Source organism: Macaca thibetana, chromosome 11 (genome assembly GCF_024542745.1).
Source record: "Macaca thibetana thibetana isolate TM-01 chromosome 11, ASM2454274v1, whole genome shotgun sequence".
Lineage (NCBI taxonomy): Eukaryota > Metazoa > Chordata > Mammalia > Primates > Cercopithecidae > Macaca > Macaca thibetana.
Window position 1 is genome coordinate 14,043,252 of NC_065588.1, and position 21,467 is coordinate 14,064,718.

Below are 21,467 nucleotides of genomic sequence, written 5' to 3' on the forward strand. Positions count from 1 at the left end.
ACCTCATTTAATCCTCAACAACCCTGTAATCAACCCTGTGATCAACAACAATCAACTAACAATATAATTATTAGTCCCATTATACAGGCAAGGAAACCAACATTGAGAGTCAGAGATTGGTGACTTATCCTGATTCCCACATTTAGAAAGCGATGCCTGAATCCAGCTTGAACTCTAAATTCTGATTTTTTAGTAGTCCTACTCAGCTAGCCCCCATGCTTCTTTCCACCATAGTATAAAGCTCATTTCCTCTTTGGGAAAGCAGAGTGCTAATTAATGTTCTTACTGATTAATTAGCATATGCAAAAAAGTGAGCCCATGCTATTTGACCAGGTGCTGAACTGCTGAACTGTGTCTGTGCTGTTGTCAAAAGTCTTCAGAACAATGCTGTCCTTCCAGCATCGAAAACTTCTTGAATACAAACTTTATCCCTGTAATGCAATCTTCCACATGAGCACTAACTAAGTGGGTTTTATTGGAAATAAACTAACAACAAAAACTTAAGTTAAAACAGACTGACAATTACCTGTCTCCGAGAAGGGGAGACAAAAATAGAAGGCTTATTGATCATCCTTCAGACGATTACTATGAGCCTTCAATGTGGCCAAGCTACACGGTCTTTGATTTTCTGCATCAGTTCCACTTTCAAATGTTTTGTCCTATTCCCCTGTTGTTGATTAATAGTTGTCCAACTGTGTGTCCCCATTCTATATTTGTAAAATATGGTCATGGTACTTAAAAATAAACTTCTATTTAAAAACAAAACAAAACAAAACAAAACAAAAAAACAAAAAACACCTGGCCTTAGTTTTGAGGTGTTTTATTTTTGAAACTTGTCCCAAAGGCTTTTTTCTCTGAGACGTGAGGACTCTTTTTATTTGCCTTTATTCCAATCCGTTAAGCCTCCAAACATTCCTCTGCATGGCTGCTGGAAGTTTGCTGCTGACACTCTCTCTCCAGGTAGCTCCTGCCACCACCCATTCAGCATCGAACCCCTGGGGTTGAGCCTCCAACTTTCCGGATCTCCATTATTGGATCTTTTTCTTTCTTCTTTTCCCTCTTGCTGCTTACCTTTTAGAAACCGTTCTTTTCAGGTCAAAAGTCAGATATTTACGCTATTTTAGAAAAGCATCTAAAAGTCATTGCCCACCTCCTTATTTGGCGGAGAGAAAGACAAGATGGAATATTTGGGTGTGGTAGCAATGAAGGCAGGAGCAAGGGGAAAGTGACCAGAGGAGGTCTCATTACAGTGACCTAGAAGAATTCACTTTACTGGCATCAGTTCTCCTATTTACTCCTAGAAGGCAGTAGCCAGTGGGTCCTCTATGGAACTGTGCTACACTTAAGCGCTCCACCATTTCATACCCTTGTTATGATCTCTTGTAGTTAGATTCCAGTATTTCCTGATTATGAATCACGTAATAGATCACTTTCAGTCAGATGACAGCCCCCACAATGCCATCTAACAAGGGAGAAAGTGAAGGGTAGTAAGATATATGAGACCTTAACCAGCCATTTTCTTGAGAGGCAAGAGAGTACATAGCCTTTGAAGCCAGCAACCAATGTTAAAATCCTGGCTTCCACTTAAGAGCGATAGCATTTTGGATATGTTATTTAACCTCTTTGAGCCTCAGTTTTCCCATCTGTAAGATAAAGATTAAACACCACCACTTAGGTCGCTAAGTAGTTAAGAGTATTAAATAAGATAGTGCATACAAAGCACTAAGCGCCTAGCATATGGGGAACACTCGTAAAGCCCCTAAGATACATCAGTGAACAAAAAGACTTCAGTCTCTCTACATGCTCTATATCTTACCTCATATTTGTATAATGATGTTGTGGATTTTTAAAAGGTACCAGAGAGAAGCAATCAGCTAGTTTAGGCATAACGTTTTCTGCCAGGGAGAAATAATATAGGTTGCACAATAGCCCACACGAGAAAAAAAAAAAATCATTTTTACCTGTTGTGCTCTCAAAGTAAGTATGCACTTATTCATGGTAATTTTAAAATTCGCTCTTAACCATCTCAGAATACTTTCAATGCAAAATTGTGCCCTCAAATTACCACTGCTAAAATAAAATGTAATTTGCTAAGGACAATCATGTTTGGAAAAAAAAAAAATCTACCTGAAGCACAACTCAATGGGTTCTGCCACAGTCGGTCAACATTTTCCATTTTGCTTATTTTTGCCACTTCCCTTAGCATGGGCTATTTGTGTTAGTGCCTGTTTTCTAACATCTGTACCTGCACCCACGTAAATGGAAGAATATATTTCTCATATGATAATGGAAAGTCTTCACTTAACACTTTCAACTTGACCTTGCCTAGACTGAAGGGAAGCGCTGAAGCGGAAGCTAGTCATCTCTGCCTGCTGCCGACAGGTGGCGGTAGCAGTCATGCAAAGTTCTTTTAGTCTTTGCTCAGCTGCTCCACTGCGGTGATTCTCAACTAGCCAGGCAGCATCCTTGTGGTGTCTGTGCTAGGTTTTAAGATATGTACAGACATTAACCCGAAAGCCTGTCTTTTAAGTACAAAACTAAAGGCAGGTTTGAATGTGGTGATAAAAAGTATAAGATGACAATGACAATAGTAGAAACCGAAAAATGATAAACATAGCACTTGTGGTGGAACACACTATTCTAAGACCTGAATGGCTGGCTGCAAAGGACAGTGCATATGTACTAAGTGCTGTATCTAAGCAGTGAACAATAGTAAAGCAAGGAAAATAACTGAATAACTGATAGTATGTAGAAACAAAACAACCCAAAGCAAAATAAAACGCTTTTTTTCTGCCGTTAGGGAATAAGCCCCAGTGTCAAGTGGCAACTAGTCACATGACAATTAACTTAACATTAATGCAGGAGAGGCTAGGATTTGTTGGAGATTTAAAGCAGTGGTTGTCAATCTTAACTGCACACTAGAATCACCTGGGGAGCTTTTAAGAATCCCGAAGCCCAGGCCAATAATCAGAATCCCGAGGGGTGGGACTCAGGCATCAGCAGTGTTGAAAGCTCTTCAGGTGATTTTAATGTGCACCCAAGGTTAAGAACCATTGCCTTCAAATCTAAGCATGGGGAAAATGGGTTGCTACAGGTTCCATGGATTAAAATCTATTTGGATGTACAGATCGATGTGTGTGATGAGTGTTAATACCTTGGCAAGAATTATTTCCCTATGACATTTGTATCTTCAAGGAGAGAAATCACCTGCCTTGAGGAATTTTTCCTTTTATAGTCTTGAAAACCGTATGGGTGAGAACATGTATTGCCAAGGAATAACAAGAGTATGCCTTTCATATACCTATTTGAAGAAAATGTATCCCAGAGCCACAAGCATCAACATCCCTTAGTCATTTCAGTGAGTCCGTTTATAAAAAAGTGGACACAAAAAAATTTTCAAAACTATAGGAGTTTCTAGATGCCAGCACCTTTCCCTCACTTTCATCTTTAAAAGATTGCTGGGCACAGTGGCTCACGCCTGCAATCCCAGCGCTTTGGGAGGCTGAGGCAGGTGGATCACACGCTGAAACCCTGTCTCTACTAAAAATACAAAAATTAGCTGGGCTTGGTGGCAGGCGCCTGTAATCCCAGCTACTAGGGAGGCTGAGGCAGGAGAATCACTTGAACCTGGGAGGCGGAGGTTGCAGTGAGCCAAGATCGCATCATTGCACTCTAGCCTGGGCAACAAGAGCAAAACTTTGTCTCAAAAAAAAAAAAAAAAAAAAAAGGATTAATTGCTGGCCTACCCACGCTCTCAATGTAATCTGGTTACCTTCCATCATTAACAACCAAGTTTTACAGGAAAACAAATGCATGGTTTAGTCCTCAGTACAAACCCCCAGGCCCTTCTTGTTGCAGCCCCGTTTTACCTTATCTGCCATTATCATAGAGGAGCCCCCGTGGATGCCCAGGATAGGGGTGAGAGTCTGTGCAGAAATGAAATCGAGGATCTGGGCGATGGCTTCCTGGTCTGTGTCATCAGCAAACACCACCCCCTGGATCTTCCGGTCAGACATGAGATCACAGATGCGGGTGATGATGCTCTTTGGGTCAGTCTCATTCATGGCTACCAGTTCCACCCGAGGCACCACGGAGAGATGGTGGAAATCATCTTTCTCGTGGGCATCCTTGATGGCCACCTCGTCGGAAGTGCCCACGAGGATGACAGCAATGCCAATGCTGGGGGGGCTCTTCTGAGAACGAGCTCTGCTGCCTGACACGGCCAGGACAGCCAACACCAACCAGAACTTGGGAGAACAGCACTCCGCTCTGGGCTTCATCTTCAACTCGTCGACTCCCTGCAAACACAAAGAGAGAGGGAGTTAAAATAGGACCCACACCATGTAACCTGTCTTAGAAGAGGCTAGCTACTGCAATTCAAGGACCTTATCTCTTTTCATTGAGCACCAAAACCAACTCCATCTTCCAGCCTACTGTCTTATCTCTGGTCTTTCCTCTGCAGAATGAGAGAAAATGAAACTTTCAAAAACCTCAGAAATCCCTGAGCAAGGCAATAAAAGGTGCTATTGCTATAGTCATTGGCAGCTACAGACAGACAAAAGAGGAAAAGAGATTGTGAGTGGTCCAGGTAGCCATGCAGGTATGCATACACGAGTCTCCTGGCCCTCCTGTTACAGCCCACCCTAGTACTGTTCTTGGGCTCAGGGACGGCAAGGCCAGGCAAAGTGAGCATAAAAACATACTCAGCAGAGGTGAGCAACAGAACATGGGCTGGATAAACTGGATGTGGGGGGGCTATAGGTACACAAGCCCTGCATTCTTGCTGCCTTCACCTTATGTTTGCCTCAATGAAGATGACAGCCAGAAAATTCTTTAGTAACCTTGTTAGTATCTGGCTCTTAATATTAAATTACAAGAACAACTGATACATGACTAGTATTTTTAAAACATTGCCTCAATTGATCCTTACAATGACCCAGTAGGGAATAAAATAAGAAAAACATTATCATCCCCATTTTATAAATGTTGACACCAAGGCTCAAAGAAGATAAGTGTTCTAAGACCATGTACCAATCAATTAAGTGAAACAAACCTGAACCCAGATCTTCTGACTTTTGTATTCCAATATGTGTTCCATTACACTACATGGAACTGCCTCTCATATAACCAATTATCATAAGGAACACATATTACTCCGATCTATTTATGCACCAAAATACAGAAACTTAAATACCATTGGCAGCCACATTTGAAAAATGTTCCTTTTTTTCTGCTGCCATCCTATAGCCATGACTTCTCTAAAATGACTGATGCCGTATTTTCATATAATTCATATAATTTCATATAATTTACCACCTTTTACCTACAAAGAACTCCTTTTTTACTTCCACATATAACCCAAATCTTACTCTATGCAGCAGACTAAGGACATAACGCTCTATAGAATATAAGCCTTGGCCATCTCTCTCTAAGCTTCTCATCATTCTCCAAGAGGTCCTCTTAATATAACTAGTTCTGCTTATGTTGCTTTATTTTAAATAATCAATGTTCACTATTCGGGTGACAGCTACACTAAAAAGCCCAGATTTCACCACTATACAATATATCCATGTAACAAAAGCATGCATGTACTGCCCGAATCCATAAAAAATTAAAAAAAAATTAAAAATCATTTATTGTACATCTTTTTATGCTGCACACTGTGTTAGGCATTTTGTCATATATAATCTCTCTGATCTTCATGGACACCCTATAAATTAGACATTTTATTCCCATTTATCAAGTAGAAAAACAGAAGCTCAACACAGTTATGTAATTATCCAAGGTTAGCAGCATTATAACACCAGCATGCCAATACATAAACACAGCATTTTAATACTCCAAGGCAATATTCTACAAACTGCACCCAGAACCAAAACCAGATTCGCATTCTTCTACAAAGAGAGAGACAGCATGCAATCAAGGATAAAAATGCTGCTTCAGATCTCCTGCTTGTTTCAAAAAAAAAAAAATGGTAAGAGATTAAAAATCTAAAAATGTTGAGAGATTAGCTAATTTTAAAAATCATGAAGGTACTGAAGAAAGAAAGATAAGGAAGTGTTCGGGCTGAGCAGTCAGTCTTGACTGCAAAGGGCGTTAATGATTCGGGAGCAAGATGCTGGGGACATTTTGTGGCTGAAGAAGCACAACATCCAATCCAGTTCTTGGCATAAAACATTTTGGAACTTTTACTGGTGTAGTCATCCTTCAACACTGCCAAGAAGGAGGCCTGTATTGATTGCCTTGTCTTTCTCTCGCAAATAAGATGAGTAGCTCAGTGGTTCATGCCTGAGCAAAGTTTACTGCTGAAAGTTTTCTGATCTCAGTGTCTCTGTGAAAACAGAGAATGACTCCACAAGCCCTGGAAACCTTTGCTGATGGACTGTATCCAATTTAGCAGGGGAACCATGGCCTGAATTCCTCCTCCCAGAACTTAAAGGAAAGCAACACTAGATAGACAATTGAGTAGGACTGATATTCAGAGGAAGCAGAAGGGGTTTAGCACCACAAAGAGCTGTGCACAAACTACATACACACACACACACACACACACACACACACACACACACACACACACAGAGTTCAATTCCAATGACTGGTTCTCAAGGAAAGCCAAAAGATTTACCATTTGGCAAAACTATAGGCTAACTTCATTCCAGTGGTATTCTAATCCTAGTTATAAGTCACTAAATTAGTTTCCTTCACATTTAAAAGTGGCCCACTCTGCCATGACAGTTTATTAACTTTAATGTACTCCACTCTCCCACTTTGATGTTTTATTTGCTCTCTAAAATATCTCTTGTGTTCTTCTATTTTGTCTCACACAATATATTATCTTTGGCTATGCAATGGCTAGTTGTGACACCCAAAGAATAGCGTCTGGTTTTACAGAGCATCTCATTTATACTCAGGATACAGCGAAGCACTTTACAAAGCAATACATTATGGGAGATAACAGTAACAGAGGGTCTGTGAGACAAAAAAAGAGGCTACTTTGAATACAGACTCAATTTCAAACATTAAAAGAGGATTCGTTGAGAGAAAGCATGTAGTTCAAGATAAGCAGAGTGGCTTTGCTCCCTTCCTCACAGAGACCATGGTAAGTCTTGATGCACCTGCTCTAGGAAGTCTTGCTCCCCCTGTAGAATTGAGCATTGCTTCCTTTGAGCTCTCACCATAGCCTGCATGTATTTATCTAAATATGCATAAGCTTTTATTATCAATATATGATGATGTGTCCACCTACTTTAACTAGTTGATAACCTCCTTGTGAGTAGGGACTTTTTCAGTTCAGTAAGCATTTATTGAGCACTTATAACCTAGTGAACTTTTTTTTCTTTTTTCTTTTTTTTTTTTTTAGTGGTGAGGATGCAACAGATACAGATTCTATCCTTCAGGACCATGGTCTAGCACAAGACACAGACACAGACCCATAAAGAAAATGTTGCCTCACTTTATTCATATTCTTGAACTCTAACAGTGCCTATATGCAATAAGGAAGGACTCAATGAATGGTGGCCAATATTGAGTTTCTACCATTAGGTTGAACCATATAAAATTGTTAATATTTGACCATTTTTGACCTATAATAGTTCAACCTGCTGTGTGCCAGATATTACTATTGCCAGGTAATTTTCATGCATTATTAGATACTCACAAAAACATTGGAAGTCATACTTTCCCTTTATCACAAATGAGAAAACTGAGAGTTAAGTACATGACCAATATTACACAGCTAATAAGGGATGGCATCAATTTTCAAACCCAAGTTTGTCTGGATCCAAAGCCCTTCCTCATTCCCTTCCAGGGCCTCTCAGTATAATATGAGTGTTGAGTGAATGAATGAATGAATGAATGAATGAATGAATGAAATCACCAACCAAAACCAACTGGTGTTTTAATACCAGTTCTGCGTTAACACAGTGCCTGAGGATGGGCGAGTCACCTAATTACCATCTCTATGCTATCATCGGTGAAACCAGGATAATATACCTAACCTACATACCTGAAAGATTTTTGTGAAGATCAAATGAAAATATGTATATGGAAGTGCTTTGAAGAATCTAAAATACTCTACAGATGCAAAGGATATTACGTTTAAGCTTCTATAGAAGCTGTTCAAGGAGCCTAGCTATTTATGATAGCACAAAGTGAGTGTGTGGGAGGTGAGGGTGAAAGAATGGCAGACAGAGGCTGAAAGGAATGTTAAGAGGAAACTCGCATGGGGCAAAAGATATTAGTTCCCTGAGCGATATAATCCCTGAAGATGATGTCACACAATGGCCTCGGGGTAGCAGCGACCTCCACTGACAGCTTACTAGTCATGTAGATTAATTCAAGAGTCACTCCAGCCAGGGCCAGTATTGGGAATCAGTGGAGCTCAGCATATCCAAATCATGCCATGAATTCAGAAACCAGGGTGCACCAGCAGGACTAGCAACAAAGCAGCAGGATTAGAGAGTTGACTGTTCACTCATTTGGCTCTTTGCATCCTTGAAGCTTAGGCTAAGTGATCCCGAGATCCACAGTAAACAAAAGGCCACAGGAGCTTATCTTCATGCCGGTAACTGGTACAGGGTAACTATAGCAGGAAACAGTCTACACTTTGCTCAGAGCAGGCTCTAAGGGAAGACACATCTGGGTGGGAAGCCAGGCCAACCCTGTCCTTAGAAAACTGAGTCCTGGGGCAATCCCAACTGGAAGGATATAAAATGTGACTTAATCAATAATTAAGTCAAAAATATTCCAAGCACCATCCTTTAATGCAGTCAGGACATTATTTAGAGTGATTCAATTAAGGAGATTATGACTGGAATATGACAGGCAGTGAGTGAAGTTAATATTAAAATGCCAGAACTATGTATCAGGCCCAGTTTCCCAAGCTACCAATAAAGACAGAAAGTTAGGAGACATAGGCTTAAAATGTGTCACATTAGAGAGTGGGGAAACAAGAATTCTCATATAATGGAACAGGAGTATAACCTTTTTGGAGGCCAAAGTGGTAGTATCTATCGAAATTTTAATATCAAGACAAAATAAAATTCAAAGGCAAAAACATCAAAAGGGACATTAAGTGATATCACATATAGGTACCAGGAAGATGCAATCATTATGAACACATATTCATGTATAAGGCAACAACTAAAATTTACATGGGAAGAAACAGACAAATCCAACTGACAAAAGATCTTATTAACTAAGACATAAAAGATTTTTTTAAAGCATGAGTTACAAGTTTGAACTAGTTCGGATACCTAGAAATGCATATAGAATAGAGAATAGATGTTCTTTTTAAGTACATACATGAAAAATATTAAATCTACAAAAATACATCAATAGATTTTAAAAAATCAATATGAAATCAATTGTCATTTTTCCATAATGTGATTACATTAAAAGTACTTTTTTTTTTTTTTTTTTGAGCCAGAGTCTTGCTCTGTCACCCAGGCTGGAGTGCAGTGATGCTATCTCGGTTCACTGCAAGCTCCGCCTCCCAGGTTCACGCCATTCTCCTACCTCAGCCTCCCAAGTAGCTGGGACCACAGGCACCCACCACCACACCTGGCTAATTTTTTGTATTTTTAGTAGAGACGGGGTTTCGCCGTGTTAGCCAGGATGGTTTCAATCTGCTGACTTCAGGATCCGCCAGCCTCGGCCTCCCAAAGTGCTGGGATTACAGGCGTGAGCCACTGTGCCCAGCCTAAAAGCACATTTTTAAAGGTACCAAAAATACTACATATCCAAAATCTTTTTAAAAAAAACTTGTAATTAAATAACTATAAAATTAAAAAGGAAATTTTAAGGGAAACTAAAATTCCTTTGAAGAGAATAACAATGAAAATACTAAATGTGCCGGGCGCGGTGGCTCAAGCCTGTAATCCCAGCACTTTGGGAGGCCGAGACGGGCGGATCACGAGGTCAGGAGATCGAGACCATCCTGGCTAACACGGTGAAACCCCGTCTCTATTAAGAAATACAAAAAATTAGCCGGGCGAGGCGGCGGGCGCCTGTAGTCCCAGCTACTCGGGAGGCTGAGGCTGGAGAATGGCGTGAACCCGGGAGGCGGAGCTTGCAGTGAGCTGAGATCCGGCCACTGCACTCCAGCCTGGGTGACAGAGCGAGACTCCGTCTCAAAAAAAAAAAAAAAAAAAAAAAAAAGAAAATACTAAATGTCAGAATTTCTAGAGGACAATTAAAGCAGTTTAGAGAGAAAAGTACACCTTTAAATACATCTATAATAAACCAAGAAAATCAAATGTGATTAATTATAATTGTTTTCACTTATTGCATTAAAAACTTAACAGTCAACCCTAATAAACAAGAAAACGAATGAAGCACAAGACGGTGAAACCCCGTCTCTACTAAAAATACAAAAAAAGAAATTAACCGGGCGTGGTGGCGGGCGCCTGTAGTCCCAGCTACTCCGGAGGCTGAGGCAGGAGAATGGCATGAACCCGGGAGGCGGAGCTTGCAGTGAGCCGAGATCGCGCCACTGCACTCCAGTCTGGGTGACAGAGCGAGACTCCGTCTCAAAAAAAAAAAAAAAAGAAACACAAAAAACAAAACTGATCTTTTAAAAGACATCAAGTCCTGACAAGATGAATCAAGAATAAAGTAGAGAAAATGCAAATGAAAGAGAAAATAATAACATATATAATAGAAATTTTGAAATAATGAATATTATAAAAACTAGTTACTTTTCCATTTAATGTGTAATATGTAATAAAAATGACAAATAGGGAAAGGGACTTAAAAGAATGTAGAACATTTGAATTAAGTTTTAGAAATTTAAAAATTGTTATTAAAGCCTACACCCCTAATTCATCAAAACTACTCCCTACCCTAGTCCTCCACTCCCCACCCAATTATCCCACCATCCCACCCCACCTCTGCCAAAATAAAAAGAAGCAAAAGTGGTACAGATGACTTTATAGATTAAGTATATCAAACTTTTAAGGAAGAAACGAGCCTTTCTCATAAAAGTGGAACAAAAAGAAAAAGAAGGAAAGCTTGATTCTAGATTCAGATAATTATAAGAAAAGATTATTGTAAATCCCTTCTACTTATGGACATAAAGGGGGGAAAAAAAAACCAAACCTTAAAAATTAGTGGTCAGGCACAGTGGCTCACATCTGTAATCCCAGCACTTTGGGAGGTCGAAGTGGGCAGATCACTAAAAACACTAAAAATACAAAAAATTAGCTGGGCGTGGTGGCACATGCCTCTAATCCCAGCTACTCAGGAGGCTGAGGCAGGAGAATCCCTTCAACAACAGAGTTGGAGCTTGCAGTTAGCCGAGATCACGCCACTGCACTCCAGCCTGGCAACAGAGCAAGGCTCCGACTGAGGGGGAAAAAAAAAAAAGCTAACTAAAACACAGTATATTTTTAAAATAGTAATCATAGTCACCATGATCAATTGTGGTTTATACCTGAAATGCAAGAATGGCTTAACTTCAGAATATATATCAAAATAATTCACATTAGAGAACTAAATGAGATATTTACACGAATATCTCAAAAAAATGCAGATAACACACTTGACTAAGGGAAACACTTATATATGATAGAAATGTTAAATTGTGTTTAAAACAAACACATAAAAAAATAACTCTTTGATAATAGGAAATCAAGAGATCATCAGCCTTTACCTAGTGGGTACATCCAAAAACTGCAATCTATTTAGGAATTAGCAGAAGTCTTAACAAGACCTCTACAGCAAAAATTTGAAAACTTTATTAAAAGATTTGAAAGAAGACCCAAACAATGTAACCATATACCACATTCATGAATGTGATATCATAGTATTTTAAGTTCTATTTTCTACAATTTCAAGCCAATTCTTATCAAAATAATAGTAAGATTTTAAAAGAAATGTTATAAATTTATTCTAAAATATATAAGAAAAGATAAAGGTACACAAAGAACTATTGAACACAGTGTCCTTATCTGAACCTATAATGAAAGTGTGCTATGAACTGAGAAGTATGGTTGACTCAATTCTGCAGAACAGATCCAAAATAATTTTTAATTAATATATTTTTAAGAATTTTAAGTTCCAAGTCAATTAAAGTTTTAAGTTACACCTTCTAAATTTAAATCTAGAGAAGCAGGGCAAATGTTGAACCAAAGAAATGATCTTGAGTCAGAATGCTTAGCTTAGGCAATACATGCATTCATCAACCATCTGAGGTAGGAAATGGGAGTATCACAGATGACATCCACTTTTCAGTATCACTAATAAGTACAAGACCAATATCTATTTTTGTCAAATGGCATCTATATATTCAGGGCATTTGAAAATCCAATTTCAATCCTCTAAATGCACTTAGTGTCTGCTAAACTACTAAATATCATCCAAATCTGTAGAAATAACACATAAAAGGCACCAATCTTTGATTTCAATTGACTTGGAACCTACACTTCTGTGTTCTGTTATTTTCCTCCCTCTCACACTCTTCCCATCATCCATTACTCTTTTCAAGGTTTTGAGCTCCCTTGCCCTGTTCTTTCTTCAGAAAGGAGCAAAGTAAGAAATCCTGAGAGTCTGGGGCATGGAGGCAAGGGGCTGAGACTGTGCCCCTGTGGAACCAGTGGAGAAAGAAATATCTCCCTGGACATGCTAGATACACGTCCAATTCATTTGTCACTGAGTGACCCACATGACAATAAACAGGCCTCCTTGGTCCTGGAGTTGGGGTATTTACTCACCAAAATATAGTCCTCCAGGGAATTAACCCCAAATTGATTTCAACATATCACAGCCACACTAATAATGGAAACAGAAAATCAAAGCCTTCATTAAAGCTGTTTCTGGGAAAATATTTGATGACAGAAGAACAGGACAGATGGGAGAGGGGGAAAAGGTACAGGCTCTGATTATCCAAATCTTTGAGCCAGCAGATGAACCATCAAGTCCTCTTATATAATGCATGTAAGGATGCCCATCCTAAGACCCCCAGCTCCTGTAGACCCCTAGGAGAAGATGGCCCCAACACTGCCAAAAGCAAAGGTGATACTGGATCTCCTGGCAGCAGTATTTCTGCCAAATCTTTCCTAGAACCTCTCCTGAGTAAGAGCCTTCTCATTCTTAGTTCAACCAGACCTGTCGCCTGGGCTCCTTCTTGTCCTTACAACACTTCCAGTGGCTCAAGCCAGGTTTTTCTATCTGAGCTGTTCTTCCCTGCTGTAGGCACAAAGCAGAAGTATCACATCTACTGTCACCCAGATTCTTGATACGAGGTTTGTACAGATAACTAATAAAGGATTATAAATCACTTTACATGTGTGCATTTTAATAGAAATTTGTAATACAAACGTAGATGATTATCAGTACTCTCACCAGCAGCAAACACTCACAGGTTTTTCTTTTTTCCTTAATATTCTGCAAGAGCAGACATCAAAATTGCTCAAAGTTCCTCTCCTAATATCTGCACACAGTTCTTAATTATAATTAATTTATAGGCCTCCAAGGACAGCATGGGCAGCCCTGCTGAAATCCAAACCTTTTGAAACCTGATTCCGATTATTACCATTTGGCAGCAGATTAGGGCAATTGTGTGTATTGGTTTAACAGCAAAATAGCATTTTCAAGTGTTAATAAAAATTATTGGCTTGTCGCTGTCTATTAAGAGGGGGACGGGCAGTGAAAATAAGCAGATGATAAAAGGAGAAGCACAGGAGCAGGGCAGCAGGAAAATCTCAGCTGGGAAGGAGTCAAAGGAAGATACTGGAAGGACTACAGAGAGCAGGGAATAGGGGACAGACCACCAAACCTATAGGCATCTACCCAGAAAACAGTGGTGTTCTGAGCTGCAGATAAACAGCCTGCACTAGAGGAGATTTAAAATGTAGGAGTTACATAGGTAAATATCTGCCATAGGGGTTTGCTGCACACATCAACCCATCACCTTGGTATTAAGCCCAGCATCCATTAGCTATTCTTCCTGATGCTCTCCCTCCCCCACCCCCTCCCCACCCACAGGCCCCAGTGTGTATTCCTCCCCCCATGTATCCATGTGTTCTCATCGTTCAGCTCCCATTTATAAGTTTACCTATGTAACAAACCTGCACATCCTGCACATATACCCCAGAACTTAAAAGTTGAATAAAATAAAAAATAATAATAAAATAAAATAAAATGGACGGGCACTGTGGCTTACAGTACTTTAGTAATCCCAGCACTTTGGGAGGCTGAGGTGGGTGGATCACGAGGTAAAGAGATCGAGACCATCCTGGCCAACATGGTGAAACCCCATCTCTACTAAAAATACAAAAATTAGCCGGGCGCAGTGGTGAGAACCTGTAGTCCCAGCTAGTTGGGAGGCTAAGGCAGGAGAATCACCTGAACCCAGGAGGCGGAGGTTGCAGTGAGCCAAGATGGCACCACTGCACTCCAGTCTGGTGACAGAGTGAGACTCTGTCTCAAAAAAAAAACAAAAGTAAAAAATAAAATATAGGTGTTGAAGAAGGCTACTTCCAAGCCCCAACCCCCAAAACAATCTTCTCTATAGCCTAGACATATTCCAAGCCATTGCATCCCTCAACAAAGCCTCTTCTGCAATAATAATCATGTTGTTTTGTAATGGAGAGAGCAAAGCTTTAGAGTTAATGGACTCACTTTTAACATTTATTCTTAATTTGCTGTGTGATCTTTACCTCTCTAACTCTGCAAAGTGTGAGATAACTACTGCCTTCGCAGAATCACTGTGAAGACCGATTCATTCGACAAAAGTTTGTTGAACATTTTCCACATGCCAGGGAATGTGCTAGGAGACAGGATCCAACACAGAATGGGAATGGGATCCTATCTCCAAGCAGCCATTAGGCTAGTGGTCAAGACAAACAAATAAACAGGAAATTACGGTATCATGTGAGAAGGCTGTGACAGAGCATGCCCAGTGCTGAGAGATCAGGAGAGTAACGAGCTAAGGACAAACAGATGAGTAGGAAATAGTAGTGAAAACGGCAGATTGAAATTACAAAAGCAATAAAATATCATTTAGAAGATCCTTATGATCTTGTGAAGAAAGCAAGGACCTGAAGTCCAAAGAGCTAGAATTGAAACCTGGCTTTGACACTTATCTTGGGGGGAAGGAAGAGAGTAACTTAAATTACCTAGACCTCATTTTCTTCTTTATAAAATAGGAATTATTATCCTCACCTTACAGAGTTGTTGTGAATATTAAACAATTTACTTGAAAGCATCTAGCACAATGCGGTTACCTGATATTTATTCATTGAATGTGAATATATTCTGTTCAGAGGCAGATAAGGAGCTTCTGTTGACTCCAATTACTTAGAAAGGAGTCAAAGAGCTCCTTCCCTCCCACCTCCTTCCCTGGCTTTAGCACAATTTCTACTGACCTTAGAAATAGGTTGTTTTAAAAAGTCTGTAAGTGACAATCTCATGGCTAATGTAAACAATACTTAAAATAAATTCTAATCCCAGGGAGAGCCAGCACCTACTTCTTCATTCCCTCCCTCCTACCAGCCACCAAATAGCCACCAAATTTTATGCAAAGTAATATGACAGCTTCAACTGTCATATTACTGACATCAGAATAATCACACTTCAGATTTGGAATCAATATCTTCAATCACAAAGAGTATTGGAAAGGAGTATGGAAGTACAGGAAAGGCAGAACCCACACTCACTGCTTTTGCTAGTAACAAGGCTTTTCTTGTAAACCCTAATGAAATGAGGCAGGCACTGTGTCTTATTTATCTATCTCCAGCACTTGGCAAAGCATGTGGCATATGGTAGGTGCACAACGAACATTTGTTAATGACATTAATGAATGAACCAGACCAATAATGAGCGGCAACTCTCCAACTCCACTCATTCTCTAACTCCACTGATCATAAACAAAGGCACTGTTCTAGGTCTTCCATTTCCCAAGGGTTATCATAATAAAAAGGCAATACAATAAACACCAATACCATTTCCAACTTCTTGATATATAGGGATCATTTCTAGGTCAATGTTGTTAGTTGGTAATTGCCTATGTATCTGGATGTATATTTGTATGTGTAAATCAATGTTTATACGAGACTTGCATGTGTGTGAGCTTAAATTAGCCCCGTTTCCCTCGGTCTCTGAGCTATAGGATGGTTCTGCTGATGGAACATGGCACCCAAGTATGACTCAGACTTCATCTCAGAGCCAAGGTTTAAAACAAGCTTTTGAGACCACACCTCAAAGACAGCCCTGTAGCTAGGCCAGTGTCAATAGGGAACAAAAGCTGCATTATTTCAGCTGGCTGGTTATCCAGCCAACTATAGGTGCATCACATATTTCCTAATACAAATTTCCACCATTATTCCCACCAATAAACACAGTTGTTAGCCACACGACTAAGCATAACCGAATTGTGAACTCGTTAAAATCCCTCTGACGTTACCTGTGTAACTGAGCACCTATTTGAAGCATTTATTATAAGTTGAAGCTTTACTCTTCAGTTGTTCTTGCCCTTCCTCCTCTCTCTCCTTTCTCCCAAATTACAGGATGAGTAGAATAGTGGGGTAGGAGGCACACAGACTGAGGAAATTGTTAGGCCCTGTTACAATTCTGCCACTAACACGCCTGTGGCTCTATTTCCTGATCTGTGAAATAAGAGAAATGGACTGGTTCTTGAAGTCTCTTCCAGCTTTAAAATTCTGTGAATTCTGGTCTCCCACTCACCACTTAAGATCTACTCTCAGGCCAGGCACTGTGGCTCACACCCATAATCCCAGCACTTTGGGAGGCGGAGGCAGGCGGATCACTTGAGGTCAGGAGATTGAGACCATCCTGGCTAACATGGTGAAACCGTGTCTCTACTGAAAATACAAAAAATTAGCCGGGCATGGTGGCACGCACCTGTAGTCCCACCTACTTGGGAGGCTGAGGCAGGAGAATTGCTTGAACCGGGGAGGCAGAGGTTCCAATGAGCTGAGATCACACCACTGTACTCCAGCCTAGGTGACAGAGCAAGACACTGTCTCAAAATAAAAAAAAAAAAAATCGACTCTCTGCTATGAGCTAAGACCCTGGGAAGCAGACCTGTTTGGACTGTATGGTAAACTTCCCGGTCGTCTGGTTTCCAGGTGGGTTTCACCAATAGACCACACAAGCAGGAGATGAGTGGGAACAAGACTAAGACAGGGCTATCGACTCCCCCGACCCACTTCCCTTTCTGCCACTCACTGTGGGCTGGTTGTATCACCTGACTGAAGGTCACAGCTTCTGCTAAGCAACCCTTTCCCCATGGCTCGCTCTGTACAGCCTATTTCCAGGCTCCAGAAGTTACTCCTACCTTCCTCCTTCGGGGCCACAGGTGGTGGTAGCTACACCCAGCTGCTACTAGCTCCAGGATGTCAGACCATTTCTTGTGGTTTCTGTCCACACCTTGGTAAATAGCCCTTTTACCGAACTGTCTTCAAATTAAACAAATTGAGTGTGGCTTCTGTGTTCTGCTCTGATTATAAATGATGCAGATTCCTCCTGAGTGCCACAATAATACCTATGAGGCTTTCTTTGATTCAAAGTGGCGAAAGCAAGACCTGAATTCTACCACCACCACCTCCACCACCAAGTCGAGTATGGCCTCTTCTGATGCTGCTCCCCGCTTATCCTCAGGCCCTGGTGAGCAGCATTATAAGCAGTAATGGTCTCCAGGTGCCTGGTTCTCAGCAAAGAACAGATAAACACCTGAAGACAATTTCAACAGAACAACTGTCGCGAGTCAGCATTTTGAGAATGAGAAACGTGAAAGCACTGGGAGTCAGAAAAATACAGCAAGCAATTATTAGAACGACTACAAAATAAAATTCAGAGAAAGGCAGCGCATTTTCACTCAGGGAAAATGTGGTCATTAAATGGGACTTTGCTGAAGTAACAACTGGTTAATGAAGCCCTAAGTTTTTATTCTTCTCTTCGATTTGGTTGGAATCTGATTCATGAAAAAATTTGAGTTTTAGAATCAATTTTTACTGACTATATAAATTAGAAACCAAAGTATAAGGAAATACAATTATGTGTGGTTTAATGACAGAGCTGTGTCCTAAGAAATGCATCATTAGGCGAATTCATCATGGTGCAAACACTATGGAGTGTATTTACACAAACCTCGATGGTACAGCTTTGCACACATAGGCCATATGGGAGAGCCTGTTACTCCTGGGCTACAAACCTGTACAGCATGTTACTGTACTGGATACTGTAGGCAATTGTAACACAGTGGTAAGGATTTTTGCATCTAAATACATCTAACATAGAAGATGTGCAGTAACAATACAGTATTATAATCTTACACAGCCACTGTCATTATAGGGCACATGACTGTATAACAACACAAGAAAACAAAAAGGTGATATTTCAAAGAAATACATGACAGTTAACTTTGTGGTTTTTCTTAATATGCAGAAAAGAAATTAGAAATAGTAAAAAAAAAAAATGAGAACTATTTGTGAATCTTTTCCTGTAATAGTAATAATATACTTGCAATTTGGTCACCCTTCACATTTTATACTGTTTTCAAAAGCAAGTAGCTGCTCTTTCTGAATCCAGCCTCTTGATCCCCTGCTGGAACAGCACATATATCAGGCCTGAATGACCATGTCCACCATCGCCATAGGAATGGCAAGGGGGACAGGCTGGTATAGTCAATGCCTCCTTGTCCATGCCCCACTGAGACCAAATGGAGCTCCTTCCTGACTTGCTAGACACAGCTGCAGGCCAGGCCAGAATCCATGGGCAGAATTCTCCAAAATCAGATAAAGGGAGTACAATCAGGATGCCTGCAACTCTCCCACCTTAAATTAAACGTGGAAGGCTGAAAACTTGACTTACAAATTCATATACCAGCTTCTATCCCTCTGTCCTCGAAAGTCCAATGAACCAATATGTCCTTATTGTGTGCCCATCTGTGAGTCACTGTAAAGTGTGTTAAGGAGTCAGAATTCAGCCACAAGGACCTGACACCCCTGCACAGAAAAGCACACACACTCCCCAACACAGGACTGTCAGGATCGTAGAGAGGGCTAAGGCAGTATAAAGACAAAGGCAGAGGGTCTGCCCCGGCCTTGGGTCCTGGAGACGCCTTTATTAGGAAGCAGCTTTTGAGCTGGACTAAAGAGCACTGAGGGTATCTGAGGAAAGGAGCCAAAGTACAAAAATGAGGCTGCCTTAAGTCAGAAAACAAGTGAGACACAAAACATATTGGGGAATAAGAACAGCATGGCCTGGCCAGGAGCAAGAGCCCACAGAAGGAGAGTTTGGAGAAAAGCTGAAAAGGCAAGTCGAGGAATTGGGGGATGCTCAGCTGGCACTTGGACTTAACGCTAGAGATGCAACCAAAAACAGTGGAAGATCGGGAGGAAGAGGAACAGATCTCCCATCGCTAAATCCAGTTTATCCTCAGCTTCCAAGATGACTGAAACCGCAGCTGCCTCCAAGAGCTGTTTGGGAAATCAACTAGGCTGGCTTATTACAGCATGGAAATTCCTTCCCTGCCTCCCAATAATGGCAAATAAGCTGCCACTGTTGAGAAGTGAAGACCCCAGTTTTATCATGATTAGGAAACTAAAGCGCTTACAAAATAACATTCACTGAAGTGTTTTCAATTGAAATAATATTCTTGGAAACAGTTTTCTTCTCTACACGAAAACTTCCCTCTGCTCACATGAACCTAAGTACAATGACCCTGGGCTACTGCCTGCAACTGCCCTGTGTACAGAGGCTTCTCTTCCCTCATCTCTAGCCCAAGTCTTCTCCTTCAGCTCTTGCCTTCCTGTTTACTGTGTTTACTCTCATGCCATGCAAAGGTTGTTCCACAGCCTCTTTGAGACCTCTCATCTGGAAGCAGCTTTGTTTCAGTTCTCAAATTCTCTCTTGTCTTGCTTTGGCTGACAAAGGAGTATAAGGTTGTGTGTGTGTGTGTGTGTGTGTGTGTGTGTGTGTGTGTGTGTGCGCGTGCGCGCATGCGCACGTGCACAGGTGTGCATGCACATGTGCGCACATGAGAATATGTATAAAAAAGAAAGAACTTTAGTTCTATTCATTTTGCCTCTCCTACTCCATCCTCTTTGTTCTATTCCTCACCTTGTGTCTTAAATCCGTCTTCTCTATTCTTAAAATATGTTCACGAACAACTCCACTTGCCTCTTTTTTTCTGCTGTTCTAATTTTCCCTGGCTATCCTTTACAAGATTTGTCATCTGTTTCTTCCCCCATTCACCATCCACCTCAACACTTAATCTCTCCACATTTCCTTGGTCCCCTTGCACCCGGCAGTCTCCTTCGGCACCTCTTCCTCTACTCTCTTACCTTGCCTGGGCCATTCTCTCTTGTACTTCATCCTGTCTCTTCAGCAGGTTTCATTCCTAGACCAGGATATAACCATGACCCCCCAATCCCCTCTCTCCACCGGAGTCAATGACTCAAAACTTCCTCTTCCTTAACTAGAAGAAAGGCCTGGTTTCACACTTCTATCCATCTGCCTAGTTGCCTGGCCTCACTGCAAGGTTAACACATCTGAAACGTTTTCATAAACTCTTCACATGCCCTTGTCGTTTTCCTTTGTTTAATATATATTCAGGCTTAAGTCAAACCTGCTGCTTTCTCTACTTTAGCACCAAATTCTTTCTTCATCACCTAATGCAATATCCTAATGTTTTCCAACAACCATCTTTTCTCTGGCTTCGCCTCTCATTCTACATCAAAATATCTCCATCAGAATCATTTTCTCCTGCTTGCCATACTACACTTTCCTTCCTCTAAAACCTGACATCTTTTCTCCTATTCTCCTCTTCCCTTAAGAATCTACATAGAGAGATAGTGATGTGGCTTGACAGGAACATACCTGATTCAGTCTGAGCTCTGCAGAGTTTAATGAGAGAGTCACTAAGCCTTTACCTCTGCATCTCATTAATCATCCACACCTTAAAATTCGCTCATTCTTCTATCATCCTGTGCACATATTCATTCCTACACCAACTCTCTAAACTGCCATCTGTCTCCTCACCCCAGAGTCAATATGAGTCTTTCTTACACAAATCTCCCAGAGATAGATGAAGAAATAATGCAGAGATAAACTAGAGACATAAGATACAAACATAGTATGTGTCTTATTTGCCAAGAGGAAGGGACACAGTTCCTGGCCTAGCATGCTCTTGAGAGGTAGGAGATTCTGGGTTTATCAAGAGAGCTTTCCTGAGAGATCTGTCCTTTGGGCAACATGGAACTCTGACAGAGGACTAGTGAAGTGCTAGGAAACTCTCTGGAATTTGTCTGGACCAGAGGATAAATGGAAGGCACCAAAGCAGGAATTCCCAGCCAATCAAGAGGAGGAAAGAGAAGTCAAGTAAGCCATAACAAACAAATAAAAAACTTTTTTTTCTAAATTGGCAAATATGATCTATTTTTTAAAGAGACACTGAGAAATAGTGGAAAATCCCTGGATTTGAGTAAGATTTACTATGTGACCTT

The 21,467-nt window shown here is 40.7% G+C and overlaps 1 protein-coding gene across 1 annotated transcript in view; it reads right to left on the minus strand.

Moving 5' to 3' along the window:
- The window catches only part of GRIN2B (glutamate ionotropic receptor NMDA type subunit 2B), a 421,309-nt gene that overhangs the window by 300,452 nt on the left and 99,390 nt on the right, over nt 1-21,467 (minus strand). The window contains exon 4 of the mRNA XM_050748224.1: nt 3,870-4,298. Coding sequence (XP_050604181.1) covers nt 3,870-4,280 — 411 coding nt within the window. The 5' untranslated portion in view covers nt 4,281-4,298. The remainder of the gene's footprint in view (nt 1-3,869; nt 4,299-21,467) is intronic.